Source organism: Eptatretus burgeri, unplaced genomic scaffold (assembly GCF_056783735.1).
Source record: "Eptatretus burgeri isolate ZD-2024b unplaced genomic scaffold, Ebu_testis_v1 Ebu_testis_scaffold_1072, whole genome shotgun sequence".
NCBI lineage: Eukaryota > Metazoa > Chordata > Myxini > Myxiniformes > Myxinidae > Eptatretus > Eptatretus burgeri.
In genome coordinates, this window is record NW_028223021.1 from 6480 (window position 1) to 21000 (window position 14521).

Here is a 14521-nt window from a genome sequence, read left to right on the forward strand (position 1 = left end):
GTCATCACGTTCATTTCAGATGTTAATGTCACGATGATGTTTTCAAGGATTCAACAACAGCCAAATATTAACTGTTTATTACAGATGAAAACAAATACGTCATAACGTGGGAAGAAGGATGTGCCGACAACTCACGACTCGACCCACATCCGCCATTCTGACCCAGCCCACCAGATTCCTCCCACATCTGACGTCACATCCTGTGACGTATTTATGTATTGTATATTTACATTGTACATTGTATATTTACATAATAACAGTCAAAATTACCGATAACAACACAGGAAGTGAATCCATGTCGTTCACACATTATTTATTAAAATACACAGTTTGGTGTTAAAATCAATTCTTCATCGAGATTTCGTGAGTGTGACGTGTGAGTGTTAATTATGGTTTTGTTTTCCAAGATAAAATGTGTTTATTTCATTTATCACTCGTTTTGGGATTCAAATGATATTATGTGTGTGATGTTAAAACCGAATGTGACAGTTGATCTGTCGATGACGTCACAGCCATTTGTCAACATCCGGGATCTCAATATTTGGCATGACGTCACTGATCATATTCCGTCCATATAACTTTTTGGGATATCGTGCCATATATCGTTTTTACCCCATCCCTGAATTGTGAAGAATCGGTGAAAAATTAAAATAAATTCTCCTCTCTGTATCTGGAACCGATCAATTCGTCGTCGTCAAACACCGAACCTCAACGTCACAGAGGTTGTGTGACGTCACAATGATCATTCCAACGTTCGGGAACAGACAAGGTGGAGAGGTGATGGATGTGAAGCGTCAGTTGGAGGATCGAGCATCGACGAACAGGACAGAGATGTGGATTGTTACGGTGATCTTGGTGTTGTTCGTCCTTGGTGGGACATGGCGACCTCCGCTGCAGGTAAGTGGGGATTGTAAGGGATGGTGGAGTCGGGAAGGGACACAACACGGAAGGAGTGAGTTTATCAGGAGTTTGTGTGGTTTGATGTTAGAGAGAACAGGGGGTGTATTGTGAGTTTGTAACATGAGCAAGTTGTTCGTGTCCGCACGGGATTCCACACACAGTACGGATGGAGGAGGGAAAAATACAAATGGCGTCTTGTATCATAGAGTCGGGAAGTTGTAACAATTCACATTTATTATGGGCCGGGGGCCAGTAGGACCTCCCTTGCACCCCTCCCCCCCACCCCGACCCCTCCTCCCACCCCCCCGCCCCACACCCCACACCCTCCCCCGCCCTGATACCAGTGTTCATATTTGTCCCAAGTCTCAGAAAAATAACTCATTTTCACTCTGCTTTATCTGTTTCCATGGCAACCAATCAAAAATAGACGAATCTCACAAAGATCGGCAAAATGTCAACATCTCTGTCAAATATAAACATAAAATCACAAAGTTGGTGTCAAATTAAAGTTTATACATTGACGTATTAAAATATATTTTGTTTATGCAAATTAGCCTATTTGCATGTAAATTCAATTTGACGAAAACACAAGAATTCCCACAAAAATGCAAGAATTTCCATTTTCTTTCCTTGTAATTACCACATGTCAGTTTTTTGTCAAAAAATCGTAACTTAAGTGTTGCCAGATACAAGACAGGTTGGCAAAAAATATATTAAAATATTTTTGAATTTTTTTAAGTTGGCTAATTAGCATAAAATACAAAGCACAATGAATCATTCGAAAATCATGCAAAATCAGATTAATCAATAGAATGAATTACCTGGGCCTGATGTACATAACTGTGACTTATGATGTCTGTTGGTGTTTGAGGGAAACACAACTATTTTCTGTTTGAGTAAAAGTAGTGGAAATGATTTTAAATGCATTGATGTGCTCATTCGGATCCGCCATTATGGAAATTCTCATTTTCGTAAATATCTCAACTTCTGGTTCATGGACATTTGTAAATAATGAATCTACACATGTTTGGAGGGTCAAGGAATAACGTGAACATATTTCCTTTGTTGTCAGAGATGGAGAATAATGTTTGGATAGCTTAATTACATGCAAAAATGGAAACAGCTTTATACAGCAGAGTGAAAATGAGTTATTTTTCTGGGAACATCTTTTTTCTGATACGTGGGAAATACACGTTGGTACTTTTCAAGTGGGATAAATAGGATACATTTGTAATTTTACAGGGAAACTGTAAAGGACATTTTCTGTTTTCTTCTGTGAGTTTGATTCCAATGTTATCGGATCCGAAGATTAAAAACTGTCGTCCTTGTGCACCACAACCAGGATATTCAGAGACCAAATTAAGTTGGCTGCCTTGTTCAGTGGCACTTTTTTGTGTAAGTCTATGATTCCTGGAGTAGCCTTTAAAAAGAGTAGTCCATTGTGTGTTGGTGCCCAGATTAAATCCCATATTTAATCTTCCTTGTCTGCCCTTTAAACGGTTGTGATACCTCATTGCCATGAGGATGTGATGAGGAATATGAAGAGAGTTTGTATTTGGTTGGAAACTGCAGGTTTCGGGATAAGTTTCCCCATTAGGTAAAGTTGGAATTTGTCGCTTCAAGGCAAAAGTTCCTTCATGGTCGTGTAGATGGAGGAACCTTCATGGTCGTGTAGATGGAGGAATCTTCATGGTCGTGTAGATGGAGGAATCTTCATGGTCGTGTAGATGGAGGAATCTTCATGGTCGTGTAGATGGAGGAACCTTCATGGTCATGAAGCTGGAGGAATCTTCATGGTCGTGTTGATGGAGGAATCTTCATGGTCGTGTTGATGGAGGAATCTTCATGGTCGTGTAGATGGAGGAATCTTCATGGTCCTGGAGTTGGAGGAATCTTCATGGTCGTGTAGATGGAGGAATCTTCATGTTCGTGTAGATGGAGGAATCTTCATGGTCCTGGAGTTGGAGGAATCTTCATGGTCGTGTAGATGGAGGAATCTTCATAGACGTGTTGATGGAGGAATCTTCATGGTCGTGTAGATGGAGGAATCTTCATAGACGTGTTGATAGAGGAATCTTCATGGTCGTGTAGATGGAGGAATCTTCATGGTCGTGTTGATGGAGGAATCGTCATGGTCCTGGAGTTGGAGGAATCTTCATGGTCGTGTAGATGGAGGAATCTTCATGGTCGTGTAGATGGAGGAATCTTCATGGTCGTGTCGATGGAGGAATTTTCATGGTGGTGTATATGGAGGAATCTTCATGGTCGTGTCGATGGAGGAATCTTCATGGTCGTGTCGATGGAGGAATCTTCATGGTCGTGTAGATGGAGGAATCTTCATGGTCGTGTAGATGGAGGAATCTTCATGGTCATGAAGCTGGAGGAATCTTCATGGTCGTGGAGATGGAGGAATCTTCATGGTCGTGTAGATGGAGGAATCTTCATGGTCGTGTAAATGGAGGAATCTTCATGGTCGTGTAGATGGAGGAATCTTCATGGTCGTGTAAATGGAGGAATCTTCATGGTCGTGTTGATGGAGGAATCTTCATGGAATGCTCTTCTCGTTGGTGGACATTAAAGATCCCAAGGTGTTTCTTGCAAAGACTCGACGAGTTATCGCCAGCATTCTGAACAAATCACAAATTGCTTCCCAAACTCTCTTGTTAAACTGTGCTTGACAAGCATGGTCATGAAACCAATATACCCAGTGTGAGTTCAACACCTTCATCCTGCAGAGGATTGAAAACAGGCTGATGATGATAATGATGATGATGATGATGATGATAATGATGATGATGATGATGATTATAACAGGTGGAAAATATAACCTCCTTTCACCTTCAGTGAAAGCTGTTCACGATTTTGGGTGATCTTGACCTTTGCCTTTTGATAAAAAAAAAACATTTAATTCTGCTTCTACCTTTTAATTGGTGAACCAATTCAGTAACCCAATATGCTGATTCTTAAAATTTCAGATCAATTGCATGAAAATTAGTGATTTTATGTGATGCTGAACTTTGACCTTTTGACCAAAACATTAATTTATTTTCTCCATATTCTCATGAGAAAGTTATGCTGAAAATTTAATGACAAAGCTCAAATGGTAAATTGGAATTTCAGGTGAATTGCATTAAATTGATGATTTTCGGTGAATTTGACCTTTTGACCTTTTCACAAAATTATTTTATTTTTTCTTCTCCATATTCTAATGTTCTAATAATAAAGCTTTCTTGAAAATTTGATTTAAAAATTTCAAATTGTAACAAAGTTACGGACCGGACGCACGCACGCACACACACGTGATTGCAAAACCCCACCTTCCACTGCGTGAGGGACGGGTTAATAAACTTTTCTCCTCTCCCTGCCCTTTTTTCCTTGTCCATAGATTTTCGAGAAAAACGCTGTGGAGGAATCAGTGGTCTCCAAACTTCGTGACGTCGTGTTCGTCACAATTGGCATCTTTTTATTTGTCATCGTAACATCATTTAAACCATCTTCCTGGTTCAATCGACAGAGGAAGCACAAAAAAAAGCTCCACATTCACTGGTAAGGAAGACAAGTGACGTTTTCATCAATGTGATCCTTGCTTCATCCATAAGGGCAGTAAATGTAGAAATGGTCTGTGGAGTCGAAAGGATCGTGGTCGGGGGGGGGGGGGGGTGGGAGGGGGGTCCTTAGGGTTTTGGTTGTCTTCGGAGTCTGAAAGTTTTTTTGGGTGGGTGGTGGGTCTTCAAGGTCATGAGGAGTCTCAAGCACCTGAAGGATTTCAACATATCTTTGAGTTCTCAAGGTCCTTGGGGATCTTAGGGGTCTTTGAGAGTACAAAGGGGTCTTCAGGTGTCAAGGGGTTTAAAGGTAGCGAAGGGTCTGGAACATGCATGCATGGCTCCTATTATGCAGTGGCCTGCACAGGTATTCAACCCTCCCAGGTTTCAAATGTTAATGCCACCTGAGCTTATTTCTTGATGCTTTCAAATCAAACTTAATATGTCGTCTTAACAAACTATTCCGAAGTGATAAAACTAAAAAATGCAGATAAAATGTGAACAAGTCAGATTAACAGAGAAAACTATAAAGGCATTCGGTGGAGCTCATACCTCCGCAAGGCTGATTAGTTTATGTTTTGTATCCCACTGATAGGCCAGATCTGGATTCGGACCTCAACTAAAATTTAATTGGCTTCTTCTTATCACATTACCAACTCATCCACCAAATTTTGGCCGAATCCGTGCATAATTTTTTGAAATATCACTCTTGTACATCGGTTTTGCCTGATGATTCAACAGTGAAGAATCACTTAAAAATACTCTGATCTGGATCCGGATTAAATCTTCACCAAAATCGAAATGAATACTTCCTCGTTACATACCAAACCTCTCCACCAAGTTTCGTCCAAATTCATCCACAACTTTTTGAGATAACCTTCTATCCGTCGTTTTTGGCCAATCACTCAATGGCGAAGAATCACTTGGAAAACTATTGCATCCAGATCCGGATTGGGATCATCACCAAAATCTAATCATATTGTCCGCATCGCATACCCAAGCTCTCCAACAAATTTCGTCCAAATCCGTCAACAACTTTTTGAGATATTTTGTTCATAAACAAACAAACAGATGGGGGTGAAAACATAACCTCCATCCACCTTTGTTGGCATGGGTAATCAGATGATTCTCAGTTGCATAAGCATTCAACCCCTTTGCCCAATTAACCCTAAATCACTTCAGGAGAAAATTATTGGTTTGAAAGGTTTCAAAATAAGTGCACAGTAATAGGTTTCATGTGTATGTCATCAGTGATTTAACTAAAAAATTAAACTCCTTCACTTATCTCAGGAGTTTTAACGTGCAACTCACTTGGTCAACCAACAAGGCAAACATGAGGATTTATATATGGGGTACTGAGGGGTCTCAGCAGTCTAAAGGGTCCAAAGGTTTCAAAAGTACCTTCCAATAGTACTTGTAATAGACGCGGTCACGGTCCAACTTACATTTAAACATGACATGTTGAAAGTATTTAATCACGTGGGTTAGTCGGTGGACATGCACTTGCTCCATTCTACTGGGTGGACAATAAATAACTGACACATTTATATTTCATGTTGAAATAGAAATTTAATAGAAAATGAGAATATTCATATATATATTTAAACAAAACAGCCCTTCCAGGGGAATACTTCAGCTTATTATTACTCCTTGATCTTCAAAATAACACCCTTAAAGTGACCACCATTTTCCTGTATGTCTTGACGCACACGAACAGCAATGTTTTGCATCATTTTCCTGAAGGTTTCAAGTGGAATAAAGGTTCGTTCCTCTTCAATTTGCTTCCATAAGTCTTGAATAGTCCTTGCTCTTGTCTGGTAGGCAGTTGATTTAAGGTACCTCCACAAGAAGAAATCAAGCGCTGTTAAATCCAGACTTCTGGCTGGCCATGGAACATCTCCAGATCATGAAATGAGATGATCGAGGAAAAGGTCCTTCAGGAATGACATTGATGCACAAGCAGAATGAGCAGTTGCCCCACCTTGTTGGAACCAGGTTTAACCATCAAATCCCAAGTTCCTTAGTTTTGGAGCAAGAAAGTATCTTATCATTTCTTTGTCGCTCAAGTATCACCGCAACAGTTGCTCCATTGGCAGCTGAAAAATAATATGGCCCAATGACTCCAGCACAAGAAATGCCGCACCACACTGTGACACGTTTGCCATGTAAAGGTTGTTGGTGGAACTGCTCAGGATTTTCTTCCACCCCGAATCGAGTGTTCTGTTTGTCAACAAAACCTGGAAGCTCAAAATTAGCTTCATCTGACATGATTATTTATTTCAATAAACCTGCCATCTTCCTCGAACATCTGAAGAAATGTGCCACACAATTACATCCTTCTTTGTCAATCATCTTAACTAAGTTCTTGAACCATTTGAACCTGGTCGGGAAACCTCTGCAAATTATCCTTCATCATGGTCCAAAGGGATGTTCTCTTTCTGTCCAACGCCTGTGATTGTTTTCTTATCAAACGGCGAGGACTATGCTGAACCCATCTCGTCTTCATTTTCCCACCCTTCTTCCCTCCCATGGTACACTGAAGCTTGTGGTGAGGCAGTTGTCCTGAAACAAATTGCCTTCGCCTCATGGAAGGCAAATACAACTGAGGGCAATCTCAGTTCCTTCCACAAAGCTCGGAAAAAGTGTGTCTACCCTGAAGAAAGCCATGAAGCAACAATTTTCCAACCTTAAGTCTGAACTCACAAACCTGTCTCCCTCCTCCAAATCCTGGTGACATCTCATCAACGTCTGTTTCTGGTGGATGATCCCCCGCCACCCCCTCCCTAACCTCAGAGATGCACAGCTGACACTGCACATGAAAAGGCTGAATGCTTAAACTCTGTGTTTGCTTCGAAATCTTGTGTACCAAACACATCGCTTTCTGTACTCACCTTACCCAGTCGCATCCAGCTGTTCCGGGACTTTGTGTCCTTTTCTCATGAAAAGGTGGACAGCTTGCTGTCAAACCTCGACTCAGATTCTTCAACCGGTCCAGACGGCATCAGCCCGATTGTCCAAAAAAACCTCCTCTGCTGCTCTTACTCACCTTCTCTCTGTTCTATTCACCCTCTCATTTGCTCAAGGTCATCTGCCATCTGCTTGGAAATCAGCAAACATCACTGCCCTGTATAAAAAGGTGCAAAAACAGATCCCTCCCAATCATCATCAAGGTTATAGAATCCATCATCGCTTCTAACATTAAATCCTTCCTCTTCTCCAATGGCCTGATTTCCAATCACAAAATTAAATTCAGACCAGGTCACTCCACCCTGGACTTGCTGCTTCTGCTTTCCCAAAAATGGATGGAGGCCCTCAATGCCAGACATGAGATCAGAGCCATCTCTTAGACATATCGTGTGCTTTTGATACGGTCTGGCATCCTGCCCTGCTCAACAAACTCTCTTCCTATGGTATCCACGGCAATCTCCACTCATGGCTCGCAGACTTCCTCTCCTGAAGCAGTCAACGTATGGCCCTCAATTTAATTCTCTCATCCCCTTTTCCTGTCCAGGCTGGAGTTCTTCAAGGCAGTCTTCTGGGCCCAGTGCTTTTTCTGGTTTTCATCAATGATCTCTCCAACTCTGAAAAATCCTATTTATCTCTTTGCTGATGACTCCACCATCTGCTGTACCATGTCATCAATCAGACCGGCAAGCAGCAGCCTCTTCAATCTGCAAATCTGGATAAAATCACACGATGGTCCAACACGTGGAACATGCCTTTCAATACTTACAATTTTCACACTCAACATCACTCCAAAAGGACCATCTGGAACCACCCACCCTCCCTCCCCATCTACTTTCTCAACAATCCTCTTGAAGAAGTCCTTTATTTAAAGTTTTTGGTCTCACTATCTGCCATGATCTTTCCTGGGAAAGCAACATCTCCAAGCTGGCCTCCAAAGCCAGTCGCCGATTGGGCATCCTCCATCGTGCAAAGTCCGTCATTGGCATACCTGACCTCCTGACCATGTACAAAGCTTTCATCCTCCACAGTCTGATGGAGTACTTCTCTTCCCTCTGGGCTGGTGCTCCCACCTCTCACCTTTCTCAGCTGTTTCACACTGTGGAAACCAAGGCATTTCGGATCATTGGTATCTCCCATGATGAGGCTGAGTCTTTGGGTCTCTCATTCTCACACCAGAGGCAGGTCTTCTCCAGTCTCCTTTCCGACCTCCCCCCGGATCTGTCTGCTTTCTGCACCGCCCATATTACTGCAGGGAGCTCATGGTCCACCAGCAACCCCCTTCTGGGAAAACTACCAAAATCACGAATCACTGCTCACCTTCTTTCTTTTATTCCTCTTTTTTTCCAGGTTTAGAGCAAACTCCCACACACTCATGAATCCCACTCTTCCCTCCAGGTTTTAAAAACAGCTGTTCACCACCATCTCTTATCTTGCCCTATCCAAAACCACGATCTTGTCCATGATCTTTTCATGATCCCCGTTAATCCACCCAAGCCTCCCTCCTTCAAATTCCCTGCCTTCCTTCCTGAAAGTCCCTGTAGTCATGTAAGATGTTCAGTAATGAAGTCATGTATGATGTACAGTAATGAAGTCATGTACAGTAATGTATTTTTTCATCAAGCGATTTTCAACAATCATCAATGATACATGACTTCATGACTGTGCATCATACATCTTGTTTACCCCGTGTACCCCGCTCCATCCCTCTCCCTTCCACAGATCTTCTCATATCTCTGTTTCCCACTGTTTTGTGCTTCCTCTCCCGTCCCTCTTGTCTCCTGGTCACTTTGTTATATGTTCTGTGTGTGAGCTCTTCTCTGAGCCTTTACATTGCATAATAAATAAATAAATAAATAACAAGCTTCAAACACAAATGTAATGTTGTTCGGTGATCGAACCCTTATGGGTCGACAAGTGTGCGTACGTCAAAGCCACACTGTCAGCCCAGGTCGTATCTTCATGCACTGTAAAACAAACTGCGATTCCATGTTGTATTTATACATTTAAAAGGTATCTCGTTTGGTGTTATGCTTTTCTTCTGGTTCAATGTTGAGCTTTTCCTGCATGCAGAGCTTTTAAAACACAGTGTGGGAAGCGGCCGCCGGATATGGGAGACAGCCGAACGTGTAACCATACAAACACACACAAACAGACACCACACTTCACATTATGTAATAGATACTGTGCTTCATTTTAGCTCGAACTGACAAGTATTGTGTTTGTTTCTTGCAGTTTTGGATGTGGCCGGAGACATTTAAAGAACATGGGGAAGAAAGAGCAGCCGTTGCTCGAGGAAGTTCCAAAAACAAAGCCTTGGAGATGCAGAATGTGAAGGAACAGGAGGATGAAAGAACAAAGTTGTGGCTGAGAGAGCATGAAAAACTACAGGAAAGGGGTGAAAAGTTGCACCAAAAAGAGGAAGAACTGAAGGAAAGAGAACTCCTCATTCAGCTTGGAGAGCAAACAGTTCAGGGAAAAGTTGTGCAACAAAAATATGAGGAAGAGGAATGGAAAAAAGAGAAGGAAATGCAGAAAGAAATAGAGGAAGAACAGCAGAGGAAAAGCAAGGAAGAGGAACTGAGGAAAAAAGATGAGGAGGAGCAAATGGAAAAACATGATGAAGAGAAAAAGAAAAAAAACTCTTCAGAGTGGAGACGAATAGAAGAGGAAGTTCGGAGAGAACTCGAAGAATTTGAAAAATGGAGGGAATCGGTGTATCAGGAGCATGCACGTAGACACCTTGAGATCGAACAAAAAGAGAAAGAGGTGTTAAAGAGTGAGGATGTGGTGGAGAAATTACAGAAAGGGATTTCTGAACTCGAGGAAATGGAGTGGGAAAAACGGGCACGATTCGAAAAAGGAAGGTGTTAAAAGAAGGGGAAATAAAACATCGAGAGATTGAGACGTGCCAACAAGAGAAGGAGATGAGAGAACGAGAAAAGGATGTTGAGGAAATGGCGAGAGTGATGTACCAACGAGAAGAGGAGGAGCGGAGGGAACAAGAGAGATTTTTAGAGAGAAAAAAAATAAAAGAGGAAGATTTTTTCCTTCGAGAGAAAGAGGCACATCAGCTGGAGCAGGGGATTAATAAGAGGGAAAACGATGTGCGCACACGGGAATACGAGGTGTGGAAAAGTGAGGAAAGGGAGGAAACACGACGAGAGCAGGAAGTACAGAGACGAGTCGAATGTGAAAAGCAGAAACAACTCGAACAAGAAAAGAATCGAGGAGTTGAACGGGAAAAAGAGTCGGCAATGGATCAAGAACTCGAGAAACCCTTTCAGAAATCCGACGAGACCAAAAAGGAGGGGAAAGCGAGTCTTGATGTGGAGGACACAGAACATGTGGAAAAACTTGCTGATGGGAAAGTGCATCAACAGCAACAACAGAATGAGACTTCCCAAGAGTGGTCTCAGAAATGGAATGACAAGCAACGGCTGAAGCAGCAACAGAAACAGTTGTTCAAAAAGCAAATGAAGAAACAAAGCAAGGCAGCAGAGAAAAGTGTTTGGGTTGAAAGGAAACCCCACGGTGTTCACGGGACGCAGCAACAACAGAATCCTCGCCATGATCACGGGCTGCAACAACAGCAACAACATACACAGCACATTGTTGAAGAGTTGCAGCAACAACAGAAGCCTCCCCGTGATAATGAAGCAAAACAGCAGCAACAACAGCCACAGCATGTTGTTCAAGGGTTCCAGCAGGAACAAAAACCTTGCGCTGATCAAGGGCTGAAACATCAGCAGAAGCAGCAAGGTGTTGATGGGCCACACCATATTCAGGACCTTCAACAGGTAAACATCCATCAGTACTTTGTCGATGAAGGGGTGAACATTCTGGGTACAAACACAGCTATCCTCAAGATGAAGACCTGAAGTTGAAATAGATTTTAGCATTTAGTCTTTTATAAACATTGCTGGAAATACTTCCTTTGATGAAGAAGAATATCATTGATTGTGAAGATAATTGTAATTATAATTTTAGTGGGAAAGGTAACTTATTGCTGCGGTCATCCCCATGCAGGATAGATCGCAATAATTTTAACTCCCTTGATTGGATGAGATCAAATAATTCACCTTTTCATTGGTTACCTGTTCTATCAGTGCATTTCCTTCTGTGCCACATCCTGAACAAGTTATCAAACTGATGAACACAAAAATATATTTAATCTTTCATATTTTTATTGTTTTTCCAAAGACCCCTCAGAAGAGGGGCCCGTTCCCTCCACCACCACCCAAGTACAAGAAACCATCTTACCGGCTGGAACGTAAGTTACCAAGATCTTGCCTTACATTACAAAATATTCCAAACTTTATCTAAATTACATGTTCTTCACCTCCATCGTGTCCCATTTGGTCTGTGCTTCAAAAGTGTTGAGAACAAATGAATATATTGTTTCACTGGAAGCCAGACAAGCACCAAACAATTATTCCAATCAGTGGAAGTCTGGAATGAGTGTTAACATATCCATAAAGAAATCGTTGTGAACACCAAGATGTTCATTAAAATTAATTGTTTGAAAAATCAAATCTTTACAATCCCACCTTCAATCATCGACGGGTGACTCGAGCTGCCTCCCACGAAGCAGTCCATCCTGGTTCGCTTCGACGTCATCAGATGAGGTTTTGTTATTTCAGTTTGTGCAGTAAGTGGGGATTTGTGGGCTCTGTATGAAGCACAGAAATGATGGACCAAATTGCCTCAATTCCCTTGTTCGGTGACACAGTGGGATTTGGTGATGAAGAAAATCAAGATGTGAAAGTGGAGGGAAGGTGAAATAAAACATGAACTGAAATGCACAAAATGAGGATGACGGAGAAGCACAGAGAGATCGAGAGAGAGATATTCATTCCAGGATTGTGTTGGAAGGCAGAATAATGATGGAGATTATGATGACAATGCTCTTGAGTGATTTTGACTTCCTTTTGTTGATGTTTGTGTGCAGAGGAAGAAGTCCTCGTGATGCCCGCTGGAGAGGAGGATGCCATGTTTGGGAGTGACTCTCTCATCACTCCATCATATAAGCTCTCCAGAAATGCAAAAAGATACACCAGGCTCATGCAGATGGCCGATTCAAAATTTTTCAACTGAACGGTGTCCAGAACTAAGGTACGATAAACACTCTGGACTTATTTCATCAACTGAATCCTTTTTTGTCCATGTTTGTCAATCTGTCACTTCCTTGTTAAGACGATCATGATGAGAACTTAATAACTATGACTGTGGAAAATTTAATAATTCAAATGAATACAGAAAGAAGGTGAGGTCCCTCCCTGATTCACACAATCAATGCCAATCATGAAGGGAACTACAGATATGAACACTTGGTGTTCATTACTGGACATCATGCGTGACCTTGTTACTGAACATCATACATGACTTCATTACTGTCCATCATACATGACTTCATTACTGAACATCATACATGACTTCATTACTGTACATCATACATGACTTCATTACTGTACATCATACATGACTTCATTACTGTACATCATACATGACTTCATTACTGAACATCATACATGACTTCATTACTGTACATCATACATGACTTCATAACTGTACATCATACATGACTTCATAACTGCACATCATACATGACTTCATTACTGTACATCATACATGACTTCATTACTGTACATCATACATGACTTCATAACTGTACATCATACATGACTTCATAACTGCACATCATACATGACTTCATTATTGTACATCATACATGACTTCATTACTGTACATCATACATGACTTCATTACTGTACATCATGTGTGACTTCATTACTGTACATATATATATATATATATATATATATATATATATATGTATATTGCTGTAAATACTTCCTTTAATGGAGAAGAATATCCTTAATTGTGAACATAATTGTTGCGATAATTTTGGTGGGAAAGTTACCTTCTTGGCACAGTCATCCCCATGTCGGATAGATCACAAGAATTTTAACTCATCTTGATTTAACTCTCCCCCCATCTCTCTGCCCCCTCTCTCATCCAGCAGCGTCGTCTGATATTTCAGATAATTTGTTCAAATTTGCATAAAAGCACCAAAATGGGTACACATGTAGAATAACTAGTACGTGCCCGTAAAAAATAATAATAATAATAAAAAAATTATAATAAATAATTATTCAAACCGCGAGCAACAAACAACAACCACACAGGCCGTTTCTTCGCTCTCGCGTGCCTGTAAGGGCGTGGCCCGGATTTTCACATATTATTCGCAATTTAGTTTTAATACCCAATTATTCAATTAGCGCCAACGTATTTTACCTTGTCGCAATGTCGTGGCAAGGAAAAACAAAAAGAGAAGAGAAGAGAGAGAAAAAATTTTACTTCCTGGTTCGGAGCATACCAGCACTCTGATGTTACCGAAATTTATACACCGTCTAACATGAAAACGATCATAACTTGGGGCATTGTGTTTATCTCTAAATGCGCAAAAGAAATTGAGAAATTATTAGAATACACGGTCATCATTATCCGGAAGCCCGTACGTTGTAACCTGTAATAGGGAACGCGGCTGAGGTTCCCTTCCCCATCGGCCACGCCCACGCAACAACGTGTCTCGTCATTGGTTTGGTAAATAAATAGCCGTAACTTGGGAAGCACTAATATCAAACCTTGAAAAGGCAAATCCTCAGGTCGAAAGCAATATATCTGGCAAGTTTCAATTCGATCGGACCAGGGGTTCTCAAGAAACAGCGGTCACACACACACACACACACACACACACACACACACACACACACACACACACACACACACACACACACACACACACACACACACACACACACACACACACACACACACACACACACACACACACACACACACACACACACACACACACTGCTGTAATTATAGATGGATGTATGCTGACCAAGGCACAATCTCGGGTGGCTCCATATCTCGAATTGCTCGGAATACATTATTCTACATGTGTACCAATTTTCGTACTTTTATGTAAATTTGAACAATCGGTTTGCTATGCTGCAGTCCGACTCTTTGTATTCCCTCTCTTTGTATTTTCATGTGGTATCCAAGGACATCTCCACTCATGGCTCGCAGACTTCCTCTCCTGT

At 41.4% G+C, this 14521-nt stretch overlaps 1 protein-coding gene across 1 annotated transcript; it reads left to right on the forward strand.

Moving 5' to 3' along the window:
- Nucleotides 1-649: 649 nt before the first annotated feature.
- Nucleotides 650-12626, forward strand: LOC147006937 (uncharacterized). The gene is made up of 5 exons (XM_085867726.1): nt 650-897; nt 4286-4446; nt 9645-11209; nt 11613-11682; nt 12361-12626. The coding sequence occupies exons 3-5, from the start codon at nt 10337-10339 to the stop codon at nt 12504-12506; spliced, it is 1089 nt and encodes a 362-aa protein (XP_085723852.1). The 5' UTR covers nt 650-897; nt 4286-4446; nt 9645-10336; the 3' UTR covers nt 12507-12626.
- The last annotated feature ends 1895 nt before the right edge of the window (nt 12627-14521 follow it).